Source organism: Trichosurus vulpecula, chromosome 7, assembly GCF_011100635.1.
Source record: "Trichosurus vulpecula isolate mTriVul1 chromosome 7, mTriVul1.pri, whole genome shotgun sequence".
Classification (NCBI taxonomy): Eukaryota; Metazoa; Chordata; class Mammalia; order Diprotodontia; family Phalangeridae; genus Trichosurus; species Trichosurus vulpecula.
In genome coordinates this window covers 141,319,636-141,342,084 of record NC_050579.1, presented here as the reverse complement: position 1 = coordinate 141,342,084, position 22,449 = coordinate 141,319,636, and the positions used below count along the sequence as shown (strand labels likewise).

General features: G+C 38.9%; 1 protein-coding gene and 1 pseudogene across 1 annotated transcript; one reads left to right on the top strand and one right to left on the bottom strand.

Annotated features, from left to right (window-relative positions):
- Positions 1-6,343: 6,343 nt before the first annotated feature.
- LOC118857662 lies at positions 6,344-7,234 on the bottom strand (annotated as a pseudogene).
- Positions 7,235-20,656: 13,422 nt separating this feature from the next.
- On the top strand, positions 20,657-21,692 carry LOC118857025 (iron-sulfur cluster assembly enzyme ISCU, mitochondrial). The gene has a single exon (XM_036767615.1). It carries the CDS (start codon positions 20,657-20,659, stop codon positions 21,185-21,187), a length of 531 nt encoding a protein of 176 aa, XP_036623510.1. The 3' UTR covers positions 21,188-21,692.
- The last annotated feature ends 757 nt before the right edge of the window (positions 21,693-22,449 follow it).

The following is a 22,449-nucleotide window of genomic DNA, read 5'->3' as shown; positions in this document are numbered from 1 at the left end:
CATGAAGTGAACATAGAGCAGCAAAAATAAAGGGGTAAAGCAGTTGTCTTCTTAAGATAACTTGAGAGGATCTCAGGAAAGACAGGACCTCCAAGGGTTGAGGTTTGGCCCAGTGAAGTATAGACACCTCCAGGCCAACTCCACTGAATTAACAAACAAACTGAGGGCAGCTTTTCTGGGAAGTGGGACTAGGCCTCAAGAAATTGCACCTCAACTTTCATTTTTCTCAGGGCCTCATGAGCTTTCACCTCATGAACTTTTACCTCACAAACCTTCATCTAACAAACAGCAGACAGCTGAGTGTCCGAAGATTGAAGCCCTCCCACCACTTCCCCCCACCCCCTCCACCTCCCCAACCTTGTTTCCAGAAACCAAGCCTAGCACTGTTACTTGGAAGTAATGTGGTCTGCAGGAAGGAGCAAACACACACCTGGAGAGCACAGTATCCACAGGGAATAAGAGCATTTTCTAGACAGCATGGCTGGGGGTCCTAACCATGACTTAAGAGAGAAGAGGAGTTCCTGAGGTTGAGTCCCTGGACAGAATTCAGAAAATAACAATAAGGAAGACCTGAGGCCTAGGCTAACATTGCCTACAATTCAAGATTAAAACCTGATTATAATAATAAACTGCTAAAAATAAAATAAAAATGAATGTGCAAAGGAAAAAGAACCTGACCACACCTTTGATGTAAAAGATCTGGGTTCATATTCAAAGGATGATAGTGAGGTAAAAAAAAAGTCATTCTTACCCCAAAGAGTAGTATCAAATGGTCACAAGCCCAAAAACAATTCTTAGAAGAACTTAAAACTGAATTTAGAAATCAAATAAGAGAGATTGAGGAAAAATTAAGAAAAAAAAGTAAAAGGAATTGCAGAAAATCATGCAAAGAAAGTTAAACAATTGGAAAAAGAGATACAAAATCTTAAGGAAGAAAATAACTCCTTGAAATCTAGACCTAGGGAAAGAGGAATCAAATGGCATTATAAGACATAAGAAATAATAAAACCAGAAAAAATAGAAGAGAATCTGAAACATCTCATTAGAAAAACAAATGATCTGGAGAACAGATCAAGGAGAGACAATATGAAAATTGTCAGACTACTTGAGAATTATCATCAGAAAAAAGACTCTGCATACAATATTACAAGAAATTGTTAAGGAAAATTGTCCTGGACTTCTAGAACAGGAGGGTATAATAGAAATAGGTAAAAATCTACTGTTCACCACCTGAAGGAGATTCTAGGAGGAAAATTTATAGGAATGTCATAGCCAAGTTTCAAAGATCCCAAGTTAGGGAGAAAATATTGTAAGCAACAAGAAAAAAAAACCATTTAAATACTGCAGAAATACAGACAGGTTTTCACAAGACCTAGCAGCTTCTCCTCTAAAAGACAGTAGGTCTTGGAACATTTTATTTCAAAGAACAAAAGAGCTGGAGTTGCATCCAAGAATAACTTACCCAGAAAAGTTGAGTATAATCCTGAATGGAAAAAAAAATGACATCTGACGAACTGAACTTTCAGGTATTTGTAACAAAAAGATCAGAACTCATTGGAAAATTCAATATAAAAGATCCAAAAGAAGTATAAGAAAAACATTAAAGAATAATTATAAAGCACTCATTAAGATGAAACTGTTTGCTATATATAAAAATGTTTTCAATAATCTTAAAAATGGCATCATTACTAAGGTAGTTTGAAAGAAAGGTTGGGGCTGAGTTGTGTATGATGGGGAGCACAGGGTTCTCCTGCTTTGCCCTGCTTGGATCTGGGTTGCAGTTATGGTTGGAGGTTCTTGGGGGAGGAGGAGCACTGCTGTGGCAGAGCTTGAGGTGAAGGTAGAGTAGAAGTAGCTCTGAAAACATCAGTACAGCCCCTAAAGCTTGGGAGAAAGTACTCTCTACTCTACAAGCAGTCATACCATGACAAAAAGCTCAAAGGTCAAGTAATTGGCTCGGAAAATGACCAGACAGTGCAAAAGGACTCAGATTCAGACTCAGACTGTAAAATTTTTTTTGGTGACAAAGATCAAAACATACAGCCAGAAGAAGTCAACAAAGTCATAGAGCCTACCTCAAAAGCCTCCAAAAAAAATATGAATTGGTCTCAGGCCATGGAAGAGCTCAAAAAGTATTTGGAAAAGCAAGTAAGAGATGTAGAGGAAAAGTTGGGAAGAGAAATGAGAGTGATGTGAGAAAAATCATGAAAAACAAGTCAATGGCTTGCTAAAGCAGACCCAAAAAAATACTGAAGAAAATAACACCTTAAAAAATAGACTAACTCAAATGGCAAAGGAGTTCCAAAAAGCCAATGAGGAGAAGAATGCCTTGAAAGGCAGAATTAGCCAAATGGAAAAGGAGGTCCAAAAAAACCACTGAAGAAAATACTACCTTAAAAATTAGATTGGAGCAAGTAGAGGCCAGTGGCTTTATGAAAAACAGAACCAAACAAATGAAAAAATGGAAGACGATGTGAAATATCTCATTGGAAAAGCCACTGACCTGGAGAATAGATCCAGGAGAGATAATTTTAAAATTATTGGACTACCTGAAAACCATAATCAGAAAAAGAGCCTGGACATCATCTTTCAAGAAATTATCAAGGAAAACTGCCCTGATATTCTAGAACCAGAAGGTAAAACAGAAATATCCCAAAAAGAAAATTCCTAGGAATATTGTTGCCAAATTCCAGAGTTCCCAGATCAAGAAGAAAATACTGCAAGTAGCCAGAAAGAAACAATTTGAGCATTGTGGAAACACAATCAGGATAACATGAAGTCTAGCAGCTTCTACGTTAAGGGATCGAAGGGCTTGGAATATAATATTCTGGAGGTCAAAGGAGCTAGGATTAAAACCAAGAATCACCTACCCAGCAAAACTGGGTATCATGCTCCAAGGCAAAATATGGATTTTCAATAAAATAGAAGACTTTCAAGCTTTCTCAGTGGAAAGACCAGAGCTGAATAGAAAATTTGACTTTCAAACACAAGAATCAAGAAAAGCATGAAAAGGTAAACAAGAAAGAGAAATCATAAGGGACTTACTAAAGTTGAACTGTTTTGTTTATACTCCTACAAGGAAAGATGATGTTTATAATTCATGAGACCTTTTTCAGTATTTGGGTAGTTGAAGGGAATATACACATATATATAGACAGAGGGCACAGGGTAAGTTGAATATGAAGGGATGGTATGTAAAAAATAAAATAAAATTAAGGGGTGAGAGAGGAATATATTGAGAGAGTGAGAAAGGGAGAGATAGAATGGAGTGAATTATCTCACGTAAAAGTGGCAAGAAAAAGCAGTTCTGTTGGAAGAGAAGAGGGGGCAGGTGAAGGGGAATGAGTGAATCTTGCTCTCATTGGATTTGACTTGAGGAGGGAATAACATACACACTCAATCAGGTATCTTACCCCCAGGAAAGTAGGGGGAAAGGGATAAGAAAGGGGGGATGATAAAAGGGAGGGCAGATCAGGGGGTAATCAAAAGCAAACACTTTTGAAAAGGGACAGGGTCAAGGGAGAAAATTGGATAAAGGGGGACAGGGTAGGATGGAGGGAAAACATGATTGTTGTGGAAGTGTTTTGCATATTGATACATGTGTGGCCTATGTTGAATGGCTTGCCTTCTTGGGGAGGGTGAGTAAGGAGGAAAGAGGGGAGAGAATTTGGAACTCAAAGTTCTAAAAGGAGATGCTCAAAAAAAAAGTTGTTCTTGCATGCAACTGGGAAATAAGATATATAGGGAATGGGGCATAGAAATCTATACTGCCCTACAATAAAGTAAGAGGAAAGAGGATGGGGGTGGGGGGGGACTGGGGTGACAGAAGGGAGGACTGACTGGGGAACGGGGAAATCAGAATATAAGCCATCTTGGAGTGGGGGGAGGGTAGAAATGTGGAGAAAAATTGTAATTCAAAATCTTGTGGAAATCAACATTGAAAACTAAAAATATTAAATAGAAATTATTCCCAGATGCTTAAAAACAAAAAGAATGACTTTGAGCAACTAAGTCATTCTGACTATCATAAATGCACAAATTCAAAATAAAGGACATAAGAAGAAAAATACTATCTTCATCCAGAGAAAGAACTAATAAATAGAAGTTATATATAGGACCATTTTACATATACATACTTATGGTAACCCTCTCTAGGGTGGGAGGGGGAGAGGGAAGAAAAAAAGGGGAAAAAAGAAATTTACATGATAACTTTATTATATATTTAAAAAGAATAGCAAGTTGTTACAGTTTCAAGTGCAATTATCCTTTTATTATACTATGTTATAGAAATGCTTGCTTTGTTCCATAAGCTAAAAATAAAATAAATTTAAAATGCAAATGGGAAATATTTAACAAAGAAAATAAAAATACACTAACACATAGATTATGTTAATACGTAGCTTCTAAGTCAATATGTGATCTTCAGGGATCCTTATGTACAGTATAGTGGCCCTGTTTCTATATGAATTTGCTAACACTTCTTTAGAAGGTGTAAATGAGGAAATGGATTTTAAGCTGGGCTGTGAATAGGAAGAGAAATCAGGGGAAGGCATTCTAGTCATAAGGCCTATTTTGAGCAAATAACAAGAATGTTAACAGTTAACTTCATATAAGGTTTAAGGTTTACATAGCACTTGATATGAACTCCCATTTGATAACAAATAAGACACCGAGTGGGAATTATCAATAGTACATTCAATAGTCAGTAGACTGTCCTAATAGGAATAAGAATTTATCTTGGAAAGTAAGGAAATAAGTTTGGAGAGGCAAGGTGGAGCTAGATTATGTAGGGCCCTGGAAGCTACTGGGAGACCTAAAGGTAGCAAGTATTGGAAACAAATCATGGATTCTGGTGTAGGAAGGAGATCTGATGAAAGCCATATTTTAGAAAGATTGATCTGGCCCTGGCATAGATTAGACAGAAGGACTAGCTTGAAGCCAGGAAGGTTAGTTCAGAGGCTATTGTAATCAAGGTCTGAAGGGATGATTCTTTAACTACCTTGCTGACAACTTGAGAAAAACACATTAGAAAAGGAAAATTGAGAGGACTTGGCAACTGATTCAATACAGGGGAGCAAGGAATAAGAGACAAAGACCAAGACACTAGACTGGACACTGGGGAAATGGCCATACTATTCATAGGAATTTGGAGACAAGGAATCTGCACTTTCCACCTCTTTGCTTCCTTATCTTGTTTGTTCATTTTTATTCCTCATCTTCCAAGCTAGATTCCAATTCCACTTTAGCACATGTAAACTTATTTCCCACCCTTTCTGTGCACCCAAACTGCAATATTTTTAAGACTTTTTTTGGTGGGAGGAACAAAGATTATTAAGACCACTTGCATGAAAAAATGTATGCTCACATGATACAATTAAATGGCTGCTCAATAATTTTTTTTTTTTAGTTTCAAAAAGCTTTGATTTGTGGCTCCCCTAAAGGCAAAATATCAGAAAACAATCCACTGCAGAGACAACATTTTACAGGAAAGAAATAGTATCTTTAATCCTTCCTTTCCCTCGAGTATACATGCTTTCATCTTATTATGAATATTTATGAGCAGTTTTCCCCATGTCTAGATATGTGACTTGTTTAAAAAGGCCCCCATAATCGTGGCCCTCCACCATTCTTTACATCACTAGCAGGCATTGTGCAGCTTCTCTGTAGTCTCAACCACATACTGTAACGTAATTAGAAAGCTCTTTTGCCCAATCTAACAATATTTTAAGGTTATATTCTGCTTCCCTGTTATCTGCTGGAAAGGGAAGAATCTCCAAATTTTTCCTAACTGTGGTTACAACACTCAACATTTAAGGAAAAAACACTATCTGAAATACCTAAATTATTACAAGTTGTTGGTTATAAAATCAGGGAGGTGAAACTCAAAACTAGATGTGTTAAATTGTCTCCTCCCTCAAATGGATAATTAGAAAAAGGGGTGATTTGTCTATTAGGTCAGTTAAAGAAGTCCCACTCCTGCAATGCTCCTAAGGAGTCCCCTTCCTAAATGCCAACCATACTAGGCGGCTGATGATAGAGATTGCAACAGATCTCACAAGGATTTAAAGTCCCAAACAGGGCCATCCCAAAGATAGCCAACGGAGCACCAAGGGAATTCAATGACCCAAGTGAAATTCTGGCAAAGGCACAAGGAGAAGAATTATGGGTAATTTTTAGTGCTATTTTCATTTAACAAGCCATTAGTAGAGCCGCCCAAAGACTCCTGACTTTCATCACCCCAAGATGTTTAAATCAATTACGGTAGGAAGACATGACTGGCAGGCTGGTATCCCTTCTGGGAGAGATCTTCAAGGGAGGCCCAGCATGGTGTTGCTGGAGTAACCTATGGCTGAAGGGCGTACCCTAAGTATTCCTTGCCTGAAGGGAGCTCTTTAGTGAAGATGCCTTTAGGAAACACTTTTTTTGGCCTCCTCTTCAGAGACAGTTGGAACAACCATGACACTATCCCCACATTTCCAGGCAACAGGAGTAGCAACCTTCTTGTATCTGTCAATTGAAGGGAATCAACCACTCTGAGGATCTCATCAAAGCTCCTGCCAGTAGTTGCTGGGCAGAGGATAGACAGCTTCATTTTCTTATTGGGGCCAAAAATAAATACCACTCGAGCTTTCAGAGGCACGCCCTGCCCATCTCGTTCATCTGGGTCTAACATGCCCAACTTGATGGCAAGGTCTGGTTTGTGATCATCAGTGATGGGGAAAGGCAGATTCTCTGTGGGCTCAGCACCATTGTACGCACTGATAGCCTTACTCCAGGCAACATGGTCTTGGACAGAGTCAATAGAATGTCATCTTGACATTCTGCTTCACAAATTCTGGGGCCAGCTTTGCAGCACAGCTCCGTTGTGCACACTGGAGTAAAACCCCAGGGCGGGAGAAGAGAAAGCCCCCTGTGTCTCCGAGGAAGCTGTGGAAATGGATGTGGCTGATCGTGGTGTCTGCCTCGAACTTGGGGGCCTAGTCTCCGAGCAGCAGACCTCGGGCGTGGTCTCTAGAGTGCACCTCCAAACTGCATGAGTCACGCACTATATTACTCTGTTTAATTCAACCTTGGATATACTCAACACCTTCCCACCTCCCCTCTGACTGAAGTGCTGGAGGATGGAGCATTCAACTCTGTCCAAAGTCTTCCTTTATAGAGAGCATATCCTAGACTTTGCAACTTACTCCACTCTCCATCTGCAGCTCTGCTTGGTCTCAACTCCATGGAACATGATGCCCCTGGTGTTCTCCAACCTCTTTCCAGCTTCCTATTGTGTGTTTTCTTCTCCCATTAAATTGTAAATTCCATTCTAGACCATCTTTTTCTTATTTGTATCTCAATGCTTAGCACAGTGTAAGCACATAGTAAGCATTTAATAAATGTTTGTTGAATTGAATTAAGTTGAAATGATTCAATGGGAGATAATGATAGGAATGGACAGCAGCACATGGCAGTGATTTACCACAAGCCCTCCAGAAGTGGAAAATTCATTCGAAAAGTTTGCTCAGAAGACCCTCACACAATCACATGGGAATCTTTTATGTACAAGTATTGAACTGCCAGGACCTAGAAGTATAACCAAGGGCTTTCAAAAACTGGGGGCCCTCTGGTCAGATGGTACAGTTTCTGGTTGTAAACACATTTGGGCAGTACCAGAAGCTCCCAAGTAGTGTGTCTAGGTGGGCCAGCCACTAGAAAGTGATCCCCTATGGAAGAGGGGCAGCGTGGTGTAGTCAAAAGAACACTGAATTTGGTGCCAGAGGGTTTCAGTTGAAATCCTGACTCTACTACTCACTACCTATGTGACCCTGAAGTTCCTCATCTCCAAACTAAGAGGATTGACTAAATGGTTCCTAAGGCTTGAAGTCCAATACTTGTGAAGTCCAATGAAATAAACACAGCTTGTTGCAAGAGGGGAGGGGAGAAGAGGGAAGAATTAACAGAGCTGTGGAAGCCACACACAAAAAAAGGAAGAGAGCTCCTAAAGCAAACAGAACTGGGAAAGTATTGACTTTGAGATAGTATTTTTCTAGCAAGAAAATACTGTTTAAAACACAATAACAAATAACCCTCATTTTTCATCAAAAGTTTATATTTTTTAAAATTCCATGGTATATAAATTTAAACGTCCATTTCTCCAGTCATAAACACATAGGCATTATTTCTTTTTAGAATTATTTAGAAACCTTTCTTTCATTTCTACCCTTGGCCCACCTTTTTCCAAACTCTTTCCTGTAAAAAGATTATACTGCACCCTTGTGGTGGCTATTGTTACATTTAACACAACTCCAACACAACCTGTGCTGAGAAATAAAGAACTTTACATGGTGCTAATTGCTTTAGAGAAACACACATAACAAGGAATGGAGGGGATTTCCACCTGGGGTCCGGCCAGCCCCAAATTAGGGAAGGACCTCATATCCTCCACTATAGTTTTGGCTCTAGAGAAATGTTTAGAACCATATACCAATGATAACATTTTCAACATACTTTACGGAAGAAGACAGTGGAGAGGAAGCATGGGATAGTGAACAGATAGCCTACCTAGGAGTCAGGAAGACCAGTTCAAGTCTTACTTCTGACACATACTGACTACATAGTCTGGGCAAGTCACTTAAATTCCTGATAGTCCCAGTTTACTTTCTAAAACTAGACATCATAGAGCAGTTGCCTATCCGCCTTAGGAGGCAGTTTTCTCACTGAAGTTTCACAGACCCCAAAACAAAACTATAGGGAAAGGTGAAAATCACTTGTTATTGTCATTATTCAAGTAGCATATTCTGGTTAGAAAAACATCCACTCAAGGATAATTCTTATTCTCCTGGTAGCTTCTTGGACACAAAATTATCCACGGCTGCTGGTGGGATCTGATCATAAAAAGCAGAGCTCACATACGGAGCATGTTAAATAATGTCTTTAAGAGCTAATATGAGACATCTGAATTAATAAATGTTTATTAAATTGAATTGAATTGGTTCACTGTAAGATAATAAGAGAGGGCAGCAGCAAATGGCGGTGATTCATCATAAAAGGTTGGTCCATCTTAATCTGATACTTGCTTCATATATTCTTCTGCATACAGTGTTTTTATATTTCTCCATTGGCTTTCTGCATCCACGTGTTATGTGGGTGGCACAGTGGAGAGAGCATTAGGCTTAGAACCAGGGAGGCCCAAGTTCAAATCCAACCTTGGATGCTCACTGACTGTGTGATCCTGGGTAAGTCACTTAACCTCTGTTTTCCTCAGTTTCCTCATCTGTAAAATGGGACAATAATAGCCCTTACCTCGAAGGGCTGTTGTGAGGATTGAATGAGATAATAATTGTAAAGTACTTAGCACAGTGCCTGGCACACAGTTAAGTGCCATAATAAATGTTATCTATTATCATTATTGTTATTATTATTACTATAGCAATAATATTTGGTTATTAGTTACATACCTATTATACTGATAACATTTGATTATTATGTATTATAGTGATAATATTTGGTTATATGAAAATATAAAATTACTTTCCTGAAGAGTTCAGTCAATTTGAGTTAAATGGTAATAAAAATTTCTTTGCATCCCTTCTTTTGTTATTATACTTTCCATCCTTTCAGTTTCAGCCATTGCATCAAAATAAAAGAATAAAAGATAATTTGGAATTATTCATCTTGAAAGTTAAAGTATAGAAAGTTCTTGTGTAGCATGTCTAAAAATGTTTCAGTATCAGTGTGGCATGTGCGCCACCTAGAGGAAAAACTTTAAACTTTTTAACAAAGGTTAGTGAAGATCAATCATATAACAGGATAGTAGATTTAGAGCTGGAAAGGACCTTCAAAGCCATTTTCTTATCTGTCTGGGGATGTACACATAGCTATTTAAAGATAAACCCAATCCCATTTTTCTTTGATGTCATATCAGTAAAAATGTAATAGCAACTCTCATCTTGAACTTAATAAAACCATTTTCTAAGAATAAGAACATTTTAATGTTAGAATGGATGTAGAAATCATCCAACATAAACCTTTCATTTTTTTAAATGAACACAGGTAATCTCTTGGGTAGGCTTTCCACCTAGGAAAAGCATATTAAAATGCAATAACATGGATTTTAGGCTAATTCAATGCTTCCCTAACACTGGACTGTGTTGCTATGTATATACTATTCCATATAATGTAACTAGAGAGTTCCCTAAGGAAATTGTAGCGCTAATGATAACGTTGTCTCTAAAATATCGAACAAGAAATTATACATGGCTCAAAACTCTTTGTTTTTACAATATTTTCTCAGCATAAAAATACGCACAATTTACTCTATTTTGCTCAGGTTATAGTTTGTCCTTCGTTCTTGAAAAGGACCATGACATCAGGGAGATGATGACATAACTTGCAATTGACTTTGAATTGAGTGAGAGAGGGCTGTGCAAAGTCACCAGTCTCACTTTGAACTCCAGAGCCACCTGAATCCAGTGGCCAGATATCTACCAGGATGACTAGAGATGACCCAGGATGCAGTGGGAGACCTTGGCCCTTTTAAGGTGTCTTTCCAAGTTCTCATTTTGAGTGAGGCAACAACCATTCAGTGAATAGGCCTCTTTAAGAAGTGAGTCAAGAGATGGCTCCTTTAATCAAAAAGAAAAAAAAAGTCAAACTGGGAGGGGAAGGCCCTCAGGGTTGCTGGCCAAAATAGAAACAGTTATTTACATTTACTCTAAGCCAGGAAGGCCCAAAAAAGAACCATTAAGTGTTGCTTGGGCAGGGACCTATTGTTGTCCAATCCATGAGATTCAGAGTGAATTGGGTTTAAGGCTTGGTCTTAGAGAAAGACATCTAGCCAGTAAACCCCAAGTTAACTAGGTAGTTTTCAGCCATCAAAATTTACCTTACTTTGGGCAGAATCCCCTCAGGAGAAGGGAAAGGAGGAGGTGCCCAACTGGAACTGGCCAGTGGGGTCCTCATTCAGGCAGTAAGGATCTCCTATATAAACTTTCTTATTACCCTGAACCAGTTTCCTAAATAACTTTAAAGTCCAAAAATATTCTGTAGCCAAGTCATTGGGGAAACCTAGTCTAGTTAGTACCTCAGTTAAAGCAGTGAATAGCTGACATTTATATAGTATTTTAAGATTTACAAAGCACTTTGCAGGCATCACTTCATTTGATCCTCTTAACAGACTTATCATCTAGCTACTATCTTTATCCATTTTTTTCTTTTTTCTTTTTCTTTTCTTTTTTTGTTTTTTAATTGTTCCTTCCTTCCTTCCTTCCCTTTCTCTTCCTTCTTTCCTTTCCTTATTTTTTCTTTCTTTCTTTTTTTAGTAGATGGAACTGAGACTCAAGAAGATAAGTGACTTACCCAGAGTCACACAACTAGTAGGGGTCAAGAGGCTAGATTTTAACCCATGTCCTCCTGATGCTAAATCCAGGGCACTTCCTACTATATTTTACTGGCTCTAAAATTAAAGAATGATAATGTTTCTAGACAAAATGACATCTGAGTTAATATTTTAAAACAAGGAAAGGATTAGCTGTGTAAACTTCATTAGATCATAGATCTCAAGCTGAAAGGGATCTTAGATATCATCTAACTACAAATGAGGAAATCAAGGCCCATAATAATTAATCAACTTGCCCAAGGTCCCACAGCTAATACTGTAAGAGGCTGAGTAAAGATTAGAACACATGTTCTTTAACTCCAAATCCAACAGTCTTTCCATGGCACTGAAAAGCCCCTTGCTTTAATTCAATACAAAGGACACTAGAATGTTAAAGATTTTTAAATGATAACATCAGTGTCTCTTTTAAGAAAAAAAAATTCTGGGGGGCGGAGCCAAGATGGGGGCTAGAAAGCAGGGACTTGCTTAATTAAACTGCCTCCCAAATCCCTCCAAACACCTGTAAAAAATGGCTCTGAACAAATTCTAGAGCTGCGGAACCCACAAAATAGCAGAGGGAAACAGGTATCCAGCCCAGGAGAGCCTGGATGGTGCCGGGAAAGGTCTATCACGCGGTACTGAGAAAGAAGAGCCGCCCTGCTCGGACTGCTCCAGGACAGACCAGACCCTGAGTCAGCCAGCCATAACAGGCCTTGGGACCATGAAACAGTGAGCTGTGGCAGTTACCAGACTTCTCAACCCACAAAAGCCAAAGAGCAGGTTAGGCGGAAACTGCAGAATCAAGTTCAGAGCGGTCTGGTGCCGACTCTGGGGGTGGAGGAAGTGGTGCAGCGGTGGCCAAAGCAGCAGCAGGAAGCTCCTGAGGCTGCCTCCAGAGCACCAGTGTCAGCGGCTTCCCAAGTCCCTGGCTCACACGGTGGAAGGAATGTAGCAGCAGATCAGAGTGGGAGCACAAGGAGTGCTTTGTGGGCACAAAGGCAGATTCTCTTGCTGTGCCCTGCTGGGATCTGTACTGCTACTGCGGTCCTGGTTGGCAGTTCTTGGGGGTGAAGGTGCACTGCAGTGACAGAGCCTGAGGTGACAGTGGAGTAGAATTAGCTCTGAAAACAGCAGTGCTTGGACCCTAAAGCTTGGACAAAGTACTTTCTACTCTACAAGCAGTCATATACTGACAAAAAAGCTCAAGGGTCAAGAGTTGGCTGGGAGTGTGAACAGGCAGCGAAAATGGACTCAGACTCAGACGCAGACTCAAACTCAAACTCTAGATTCCTTTTTAGGTGACAAAGAAGACCAAAACATAAAGCCAGAAGATGTCAACGAAGTCAAAGAGCCTACATCAAAAGCCTCCAAGAAAAATATGAATTGGTCTCAGGCCATGGAAGAGCTCCAAAAGGATTTAGAAAAGCAAGTAAGAGAAGTAGAGAAAAAATTGGGACGAGAAATGAGGGTGATGCAAAAAAACCATGAAAAACAAGTCAATGGCTTGCTAAAGGACACCCAAAAAATATACTGAAGAAAATAGCACCTTAAAGAATAGACTGACCCAAATGTCAAAAGAGCTCCAAAAAGCCAATGAGGAGAAGAATGGCAGAAGTTAGGCAAATAGAAAAGGAGGTCCAAAAGACCACTGAACAAAATACCACCTTAAAAATTAGACTGGAGCAAGTGGAAGCTAGTGACTTTATAAGAAACCAAGATATTATAAAACAGAACCAAAGAAATGAAAAAATGGAAGATGATGTGAAATATCTCATTGGAAAAACCACTGACCTGGAGAATACATCCAGGAGAGATAATTTTAAAATTACTGGACTACCTGAAAGCCATGATCAAAAAAAGAGCCTAGACATCATCTTTCAAGAAATTATCAAGGAAAACTGCCCTGATATTCTAGAACCAGAGGGTAAAATAGAAATTGAAAGAATCCACCAATCATCTCTTAAAAAAGATCGCAAAAAGAAAACTCCTAGGAATATTGTGGCCAAATTCCAGAGCTCCCAGATCAAGAAGAAAATACTTCAAGCAGCCAGAAAGAAACAATTTGAATATTGTGGAAACACAATCAGGATAACACAAAGTCTAGCAGCTTCTACATTAAGGGATTGAAGGGCTTAGAATATGATATTCTGGAGGTCAAAGAAGCTAGGATTAAAACCAAGAATCACCTACCCAGCAAAACTGAGTATCATGCTCCAAGGCAAAATATGGATTTTCAATAAAATAGAGGACTTTCAAGCTTTCTAAATGAAAATACCAGAGCTGAATAGAAAATTTGACTTCCAAATACAAGAATCAAGGCAAGCATGAAAAGGTAAACAAGAAAGAGAATTCATAAGGGACTTACTAAAGTTGAACTGTTATGTTTACATTCCTACAAGGAAAGGTGATGTGTGTAATTCATGAGACCTTCCTCAGTTTTAGGGGAGTTAAAGGGAATATAGACAGAGGGCACAGGATGAGCTGAATATGAAGGGATAATATCTAAAAAATGAAATAAATTTAAGAGGTGAGAGAGGAATATATTGAGAGAGGGAGAAAGGGAGAGATAGAATGGGGTAAATTATCTCATATAAAAGTGGCAAAAAAAGCAGTTCTGATGGAAGGGAAGAGGGGGCAGGTGAGGGGGAATGAGTGAATCTTACTGTCATTGGATTTGACAGTGAATATGTAAAAAAAAAAATGCATTGCTCAGATCCCCTTTTTTGTTGCATTGTATCCAGATACTGAATTTGATCATAGATTCACATACTTATACTCAATGCAACAAATACATACCACGTAGGCTTGAAGGCCCACGGGTTTATATAGTGGAAAGGACCCTAGAAGTAATCTAATCCAATGCTTATTTTACAGATGAAGAAACTGAAATCCAGAGAAGTCAAGTCATTTGCCCAAGGTCATGTAGATACCAAATGACTCTTGACTGCATTGCCCAGGAGGCCAGAAACCAGAGAATACACACAAGGCAAAAAGCAAAATGGAAAAAAGCCTAGGCCTACCATAGCCAAGCTGCTATACTGCTCCTGGACCACATTCTCCCCCACTCTGCAAAGTGAGTATCAACAAAGTTTAGCTGGCCTCACATGGGCACACCAGTGCTGCTCGCTTGACCTGATCCTATTTAATGCACTTCCCCTTTAACCCAGTATGGGCAGAAGCTGGCAGAGTTTATCCCTGATGAAGGGTGTATTCTCCATTTCCAAACCCACTGTTAACACAAAGCAGACAAGACCTTTTTACAGGAACAAATGAAAGAGAAGGGGAAAAAAATGTCATGAGCACTATGCTATCCTCTCTCATTGACTTAGACTGATAATTATTGAACAGGTTTGACTAGTCATGGCAGTTTACTCCAGTTCTAAAGCTCTTTTGTCACAGTATGACTGATCTTATGAAGACTGGTATCTTCTCATCAGTTGCTCATACCGATGGAGTAAAATAGTATTTCAGTAATAGATTTAGAGTTTTGTTTTTCCTTTTATTTTAATCTTAAGAAGACTATATGGGTTGTCCATTAATTCTTCCTTGCTTTTCCCACATGACCAGTCCACCTTCCTCTAGTCACACATTTCTTGGGCAATATCCTTTACGTTGATTCTAATGCATAATTTTTCACTGGCAATGTGCTGCATCCCGCTCATCCCACCATACACCTCCTTGTCCTTACAATGACGCTGGTATCAATGTACTATCAAGATGTAGAGTAAGACATCTCAGTATAGGCTCAGATTCAATCTAGCTCAGTAGATTGAATCTGGCCCGCTTGTGAAAACAGGCGTCACAAAGAGTGGGATTTCGTAAGACAACCCATAATGGCAAACCCTTAATAAACTTTGTCTTTTCCCTTGGCAAAAAAAAAAAGATATCTTAGTACATGCAGAATATGGATGAATGAGCATGTACAACAATTACAAAAGATGAGTAGGAATGGCTGGGTTGCAATAAGCATCATTGGAGACAAAACCAGTATCAGTGAGATCATAGATCTATCAAGGATACAAGAGTCTACATGAAGAAATTCTCAAACTACTATCAGACCAATTTCAACTCGAGGAAATCTTACCCAACTGGATTCAAACATCAGACATCATTCAGGAGCTACCCTATGCCCATGACTATATTTTCAAATGAACTCAAATTCAAGTCAAGTCAGCATGCGTGAGACCCTCCAGCTGAATTCAGCAGCACCTGAGAAAAGCAGATGGGAAGGGATAATCTAGGTCTGGTGTTTGAAAAAGGAATAACCAACAACTGAATAGAGAAACAAAAGATTTAAGAGTAAATATCAAAGTAAAATGGAAAGGCCCTCAGTGTTGCACAGTAATCATTTTAACAACTTTTTTTCCTGCTTGATATCCTATGACATTCTTCACAGCATTTATTCCACACCTATTCCCCTCAAGTCATCTATACCAGTTCCCCATTTCCTCTTGGTAGAGGATCTTATACTTTCTTGAAAAAAAAAATTGAGGCCATTGGGTGTGAGTTCCCTCTTCTACCCACTAAGTTCCCTCTTATACCTAAGTCCCAGGGATATGTTGCAGTCAGCTCCAGTCACTTGAGAGACAATTGTTACATATTGAGCATGAGCATTTACATCTCAGAAATAGGCAAACTAGGGCTTGATTGTTTTATTGATTATCTAGACTTAAGAAAGTAATGGAGAAAATATTAATAACACAGATTAAACTTAAAACTGTCTTGTGCATACTATCCCCCACCTCAGACACTTACCAGCACACTACTGTTTTGTTGTTGTATCCACCTCTTCGTGACCCCATTTGGGATTTTCTCAGCAGAGATACTGGAGTGGTTTGCCATTTCCTTCTCCAGCTCATTTTAGACATGTGGAAACTGAGGCCAACAAGATTAAGTGACTTGCCCAGGATCACATGGCTACTAAGTGTCTGAGGTCAGATCTGAACTTAGGAAGATGAGTCTTCATGACTGCAGGCCTGGCACTCTGTCCACTGCTTCACCTAACTGCCCCACATTACTGCTTAGCTCACTTTAACATCATTCCCATTTTTCTCTCCTTTGTTCCAGTCTTGGAGGAAGTGATGGACCTTTTTCTTACAGAGGCAGAAAGCTAGAGAAGGATAAAGATGCTAAAGAAATAAGGCTGACACTGATGCGTATGAGAGAAAAGAGAAAGGTAGCAGGGAAGGGAACATCCATATGGGCAGTCTATGACTGAATCACAGTGATGAAACTGCAAGAGATAATGACAGGTAAAAAATCTGAAGTCAGACATTACTTACCAAGTTATCAAATGAAATTTAAACTAAGAAAGAACATTTGTTGTTCATTCATTTTGGTTGTGTCCAACTACTTGTGACCCCATTTGGGGTTTTCTTGACAAAGATACTGGAATGGTTTGCCATTTCCTTCTCTAGCTCATTTTACAGATGAGGAAATTGAGGCAAACAGAGTTAAGTGGCTTGCCCAGGGTTACACAGCTAGTCAGCATCTGAGGCCAGATTTGAACTCAGGAAGATGAGTCTTCCTGATTCCAAATCCAGTGCTCTATCCACTGTGCCACCTAGCTTCCCCTAAAAAAAAAAATATAGAGCATAGTGAAGTTCTTTCTCGATCACTGGTCTTGGAGTCAAAAGGCTCTAGCTTCGTGACTTAGTTCCAATGCTTACTGTGAGATCTGAGTTATCTAAAGTCCCTGACTCTCAGTTTCCTCATTTGTAAAAATTAAAGAGACCAATACACTATTTACCTCACCAAGCTGTTACAAGTCAAACATCATAGAAATATGTGTTTTTGTTAGAATATAGAGCAATGGATGCTCTTTACCCAATTCTGCTTCCTTAGTAGCACATTATTCAGTGATGTGGTAAGAAGGAAAAAATTGGGAAAAAAATAGAAATTACATTTTCCTTTGAAGGCAAGATGGAGGTAAAATCAACATAGAATTAAACTTTAGACTACAGTTTTGTAGAAGTAAAGGTCTTCTAAACAGAACAGCAAGCACCAAGGCTACATTAGAAACTGTGACTTCACTGGCACACAAACAACCATAAATGCAAATCAGTACCTTTTTCTGAAATTTATATTCCTAGACAGTTACCAAGAGCACTAAAAGGTTAATAAAGTAATTTGTTCAGGGTCACCCGGACAGTCTGTGTCAGAAGAAGGTCTGGAACTCAGGTCTTCCTGACTTGAGGAATGCGCCCCATCCTCTATGCCATACTGTCTCAGAAATCAAATCTAGCTTTATTAGCCATTTAATCAGTTCCACACGTGGCAAGCTTTGCAAAGGTTAAGAAGAGATCCCCAATATTAAGTCTTCAAGCAGGCAAACATTTACATATTTAGAAATCAGGTTATATATGGTAAGCTAAAGTATAACCACAAACCAGGAGGAGAGCAGGGTGCAGAAAAAATTCTCTTATAAGGAGGACAGCCTCTAGCAGTGTGAAAAAGCTATGAAATGGTTCCCTTTAAGTAAGCAGTCTACAAAGGTCAGGCAATCCACAAAACTAACAGGCAGACAGAGCCTTAAAGAGTGACAGGCTCCACAAACAGCAACTCTTGCTACAAATGAAGTCACAATCCAAAAAACAGCCTTCATCTGTAAAGAGTGTGAAAATAACTGTGGCTCCTAAGTCATCTTTGCAGTCACACTTCCCATTGTAATAGCATCAGCTATGCTTTCAAACAAAGGAATCATTATCTCAAAGCTGGAATCATCAGCAGTTAAGATTTTCATCTTGTCAAACAAAGAGCTATGGAACTTTTGCATGACAAGAAAAAAAATAAAGGCTGCCTGCTATGTTGTGACAACACTATGATTTGTGCTATCCAAAAGGATTCCTTTACTATTTGGGAATCATCACCTTTCCTAAGGACATCTGCACTTGCATAGGAACAATTTGTATTTAAGTATGTTTTTTTTAAGGTAACATATAATTGCAGTCACTATATGACCAACAAGCATAAGCCTAAAGAGTCATTTATATCTCAGCTCTTCAAATTTAGGTTACATCGAATATATTCATTTCTTAAATAACCAACATGTAGATTACTGTTAATCAGTTTAGCTTCAAGAGACCTCCACATAGGAGTATAGGCTTAAAGCCACTTTCTTTCACAAATAAGGAAATTGTAACCAAGAAAGATAGCGTCGTGCCAAAAATATTATAAAAGTTTTATTTCTCTTTTGAACCATTCTGGTACTTCTTGCTATTATTCTCTTACATTTGGGGAATCCTCTGAGTATCATTGTACCTTCTTGTTCATTGGCAGGGTGACATAATAAGCATTATTTTTAAAGGACTTTTCTAGGTTGCTTATTTTTCTTTCTTTTAGAATCACTAGTGGTTGATCTGTTTAGGAGCTAGGCTTATACCCAGACTCACACTCTCTCACTTTCTCTTTCTCTCTCTCTCTCTCTCTCTCTCTCTCTCTCTCTCTCTCTCTCTCTCTCTCTCGGCCTTTTTGTCATTTAGGCTTCACCTTCTATTTCTAGTTGTTTGTATCCTACTTCTTTCCAGAGCACATTTTCTCCTGCTGCTGGGTAGCATCTGGTTGTTTGGGTTGAGAAGTTGTACATGACCTAGTCCCTACCCTGTGTCAACTCCCCTAGGAAAGACCTAACTACACTTAGATTTGTAGACCCTTTACCCTCACAAGCCTGGAGGTCCCTTTCATTCCAATTGTGTCTACACTGCCAGTTCTCCCCACTCTTATTAGTTTCCTCTAGTTTCCTCTATAATTTCATCTAGTCATTGGGAAGGATCAATATTTTCTATTTGTTGCTGGAATACAGGAGGTTCAGACTAAGTCACTGAAGGGGCAACTGGGAGGAGGCCACTATAGAAGAATCTTGAAAAACCAGATTGTCAGTTTGTTTTCAGTTAAGTGCACTTGTCTCAGGATGGTTGGGATAAATGTGAACTTGAGAAAATTTGAAACTTTGTTATTATTTCAAAAAGCTTCACATTGTGAGTTGCTTCTGTCTTCTTGTTGCCACAGTTTTAATTACTATTGATCTGGCCCATTTCTTGTTGTTTTAAGGTTTCAGGGATGGTGGAGCAATGCTGAAGATAACTATGCTGCTAACTGGCCAACCACAGGCTCCCCTTGCCCAAGATCACACAGCTACTTAGTGACAGGGCCAGAACTCATGTCTCCTAATTTGAATTCTATGGCTCCTTCTGCTACACTGCTCTGACTTCTTCTCTGAAAGAATATATTTTCTAAATTTGATGTTGTCTTAAAATTCTGGATGCTTCTTCTGATTTAATACAAAAGTCTACATGTTTAAAATTCCAAATGCTACACTTAAATGTTGAAACCATATTCTTGACAGAAAAAAATATGGATGGAGATGGGGAGGATGAAGAGAGTCTCTAGGCTTTAAATATATTAACAGAGGAATAAAAATTATTCCAAGATAATATATAAATATGAGCTATCATTACAAAGTGCTTCATAAATCATAAAGTATTATAAAATGTTTATATAGTGCTTTATGATTTATCAGTAAATATAATCTATATGCCATGTAAGAATGGCTTAATTATACTATCATTTCATGTTAGACTAGAACTAAAAATCCAAGTCAGAAAGTCCTGAGGGATACAAAAAGGCATAAATTTGTTTATCCTATGGATTTAGAGTAATACCAATTTTTAGAAACGCCAAAAAAAGGAGATATTCATATTGATCTTACTTTATTTAGTCTGTGCTACAAAAATAGTAAAATATGCTCAGAAAGTCAGATAGAAAGATTAGCCAAAATACTGCTCTTCAAAGTTTTCACCTTCCTGTGAACTAGAAGGACAATACAGACAGCTTCTGGCTCTCAGTGAGTGGTAGCTGAATGGTTTTTAACATTCTGCTACTTGGGTTTTCTCTTTCTTTCTTCTTCCTCTTTTTGTTCCTCCCCATTTCTTCCTCTCAAGTTTTGCCTTCTCATAGGCCTTAAACCTTACATGTTAGAAGTATGATCATAATCCAACTAAAAGGGACCTTGAAGATTTTATAATCAAGAAGTTCTTAATCTTTTTTTGTGATATGGACCCCGTTATTAATCTGATGATGGCTATTGATTCCTCCTCTGAGTAATGTTTTTTAATTCATAAAATAAAAGATATAGTATTATTAAGAAAATTAATTATATTGAAATAAAGATATAACATTTTAAAATAAATTTGTGACATGTGTACTTCTTTATCATGACTTAAACAATGGCATTACATTTAAAATACTGGCATGTTAAAAGTAAATTTTATTTTTTTTTAAAAGTCATGAATGCTGATGGCAGCGACGGCGGCGAAGGCCGGACTGGTCAGGTTTAGGCGGGCGGCCTCGGTGATGTACCTGGGCACTCGGCGGCCACCCCTCCGGGAGCTCTCGGCTCCAGCCCGGCTGTACCACAAGAAGGTGGTTGATCACTATGAGAATCCCAGAAATGTAGGATCCCTTGACAAGAAATCCAAAAATGTTGGCACTGGATTGGTGGGGGCACCTGCTTGTGGAGATGTTATGAAATTACAGATCCAAGTGGATGAAAAAGGGAAGATTGTGGATGCCCGATTCAAGACGTTTGGCTGTGGCTCTGCCATCGCTTCGAGCTCCCTGGCCACCGAATGGGTCAAAGGCAAAACGGTGGAAGAGGCCTTAACCATCAAAAATACTGATATTGCCAAGGAGTTGTGCCTCCCTCCGGTTAAGCTGCACTGCTCCATGCTTGCCGAAGATGCAATCAAGGCTGCCCTGGCAGACTACAAACTGAAGCAGGACACCCCTAAGAAAGAGGAGGCCAAGGAGGAGGAGGAGAAGAAGTGACCGAGCCCTGCCCCTCCCCCTGCTGCGCCTGCACTGGCCAGGCCCTCCAGTCTCCCCTTCCAGCACAATCGATCTCACCTTAGAGGATAGGAAGCTCCTGTTCCCCAATAAAAGAGCCATGTGATAATCACGCACAATGTCCTGTTCTCATAGAAGCTCTAATCGATCTCGTGAAACTCACAGCTTCTGTTCTCAGTCTTTGCCCCCATCACCCCCCTCAAGGCCTGATGTAGCTGGAGATTGTGAACTGTGTGGCCTGCATTACCTCATCTCTTCCCAAGCTGGAAACAAATGGAACCCCAGAATACCTTTCATCTGAAGGGATGACTTTCATTTAGCACTTAATTGCACCTGAGTTGGGTTTGGGGAAAAGAGTTGTTGTTACAGATTGCCTTGGTCTAAATATTGGAGAGAACCATTATTGTATATAAAGCAGATCTTCTATGTATATATACACGTACACACATATACACATATATGATATAATAAAACTCCTGTGAGAACTGAAAAAAAAAAGGCATGAATGCTACTATTGTTTAGCTCAAATAAGAACTTTAAACTTTGGGGTAATCTTCAACGAGGCAATATGTATTTCAAGCTGGACATCCTATAAATTTCCATTTTATTCTAATGATTGCAAGTCTTACAAATCCCAGTTCACAAAGATATGTCATTGCAAAGGGAATTAAAGCTTCCAAAGCTAACTTTACAAAGCAAGGATAGGCTTCTGTCAAGAAAGACCAGAATTATACAGCCATTTTAAGTTAAACACCAGTTATCATTTTTTCTCCTAAATTTTACAAGCTCAACTTTCGTTGTGTCAATGTCTCAAATACAGTTTGTATGAAAAAGAAAAGGATGGCAAATTATACCGGCATTTTGAGTTAAACACTAGTTATCATTTTTTTGTCCTAAGTTCTTGAAGCTCACCTTTGGCTATGTCAACATCTCAGATATAGTTTATATGAGAAAGAAAAGGTCTGAAAATGCAGGAATCAACTGTAATGTCATGACAATAGAAATAAAAAAGTTCTGATGTGTCCAGAAGTCTGCAAATTTCTTTGTTCAAAGAAATTGAAAGAGAATTTTTTTAACTTCATCTGCATCTTGGTCAAGCATTTCCTCTAACATTTGAAAGCCTGCAAGTATGTCACCCTCTAATCTCTTCTTCCATATCTGCAGTTTGGCCAAGAAAGCTTGTAATTTGTCCTGATCTATAATGGTGACTTCAGGAGTGACCCTGAATGGAAAGATTTACCTTA

What these genes read in the sequence shown, in the direction of transcription:
- LOC118857025 (XM_036767615.1), top strand. Translation starts at nt 20,657, where the DNA reads ATGGCAGCGACGGCGGCGAAGGCCGGACTGGTCAGGTTTAGGCGGGCG.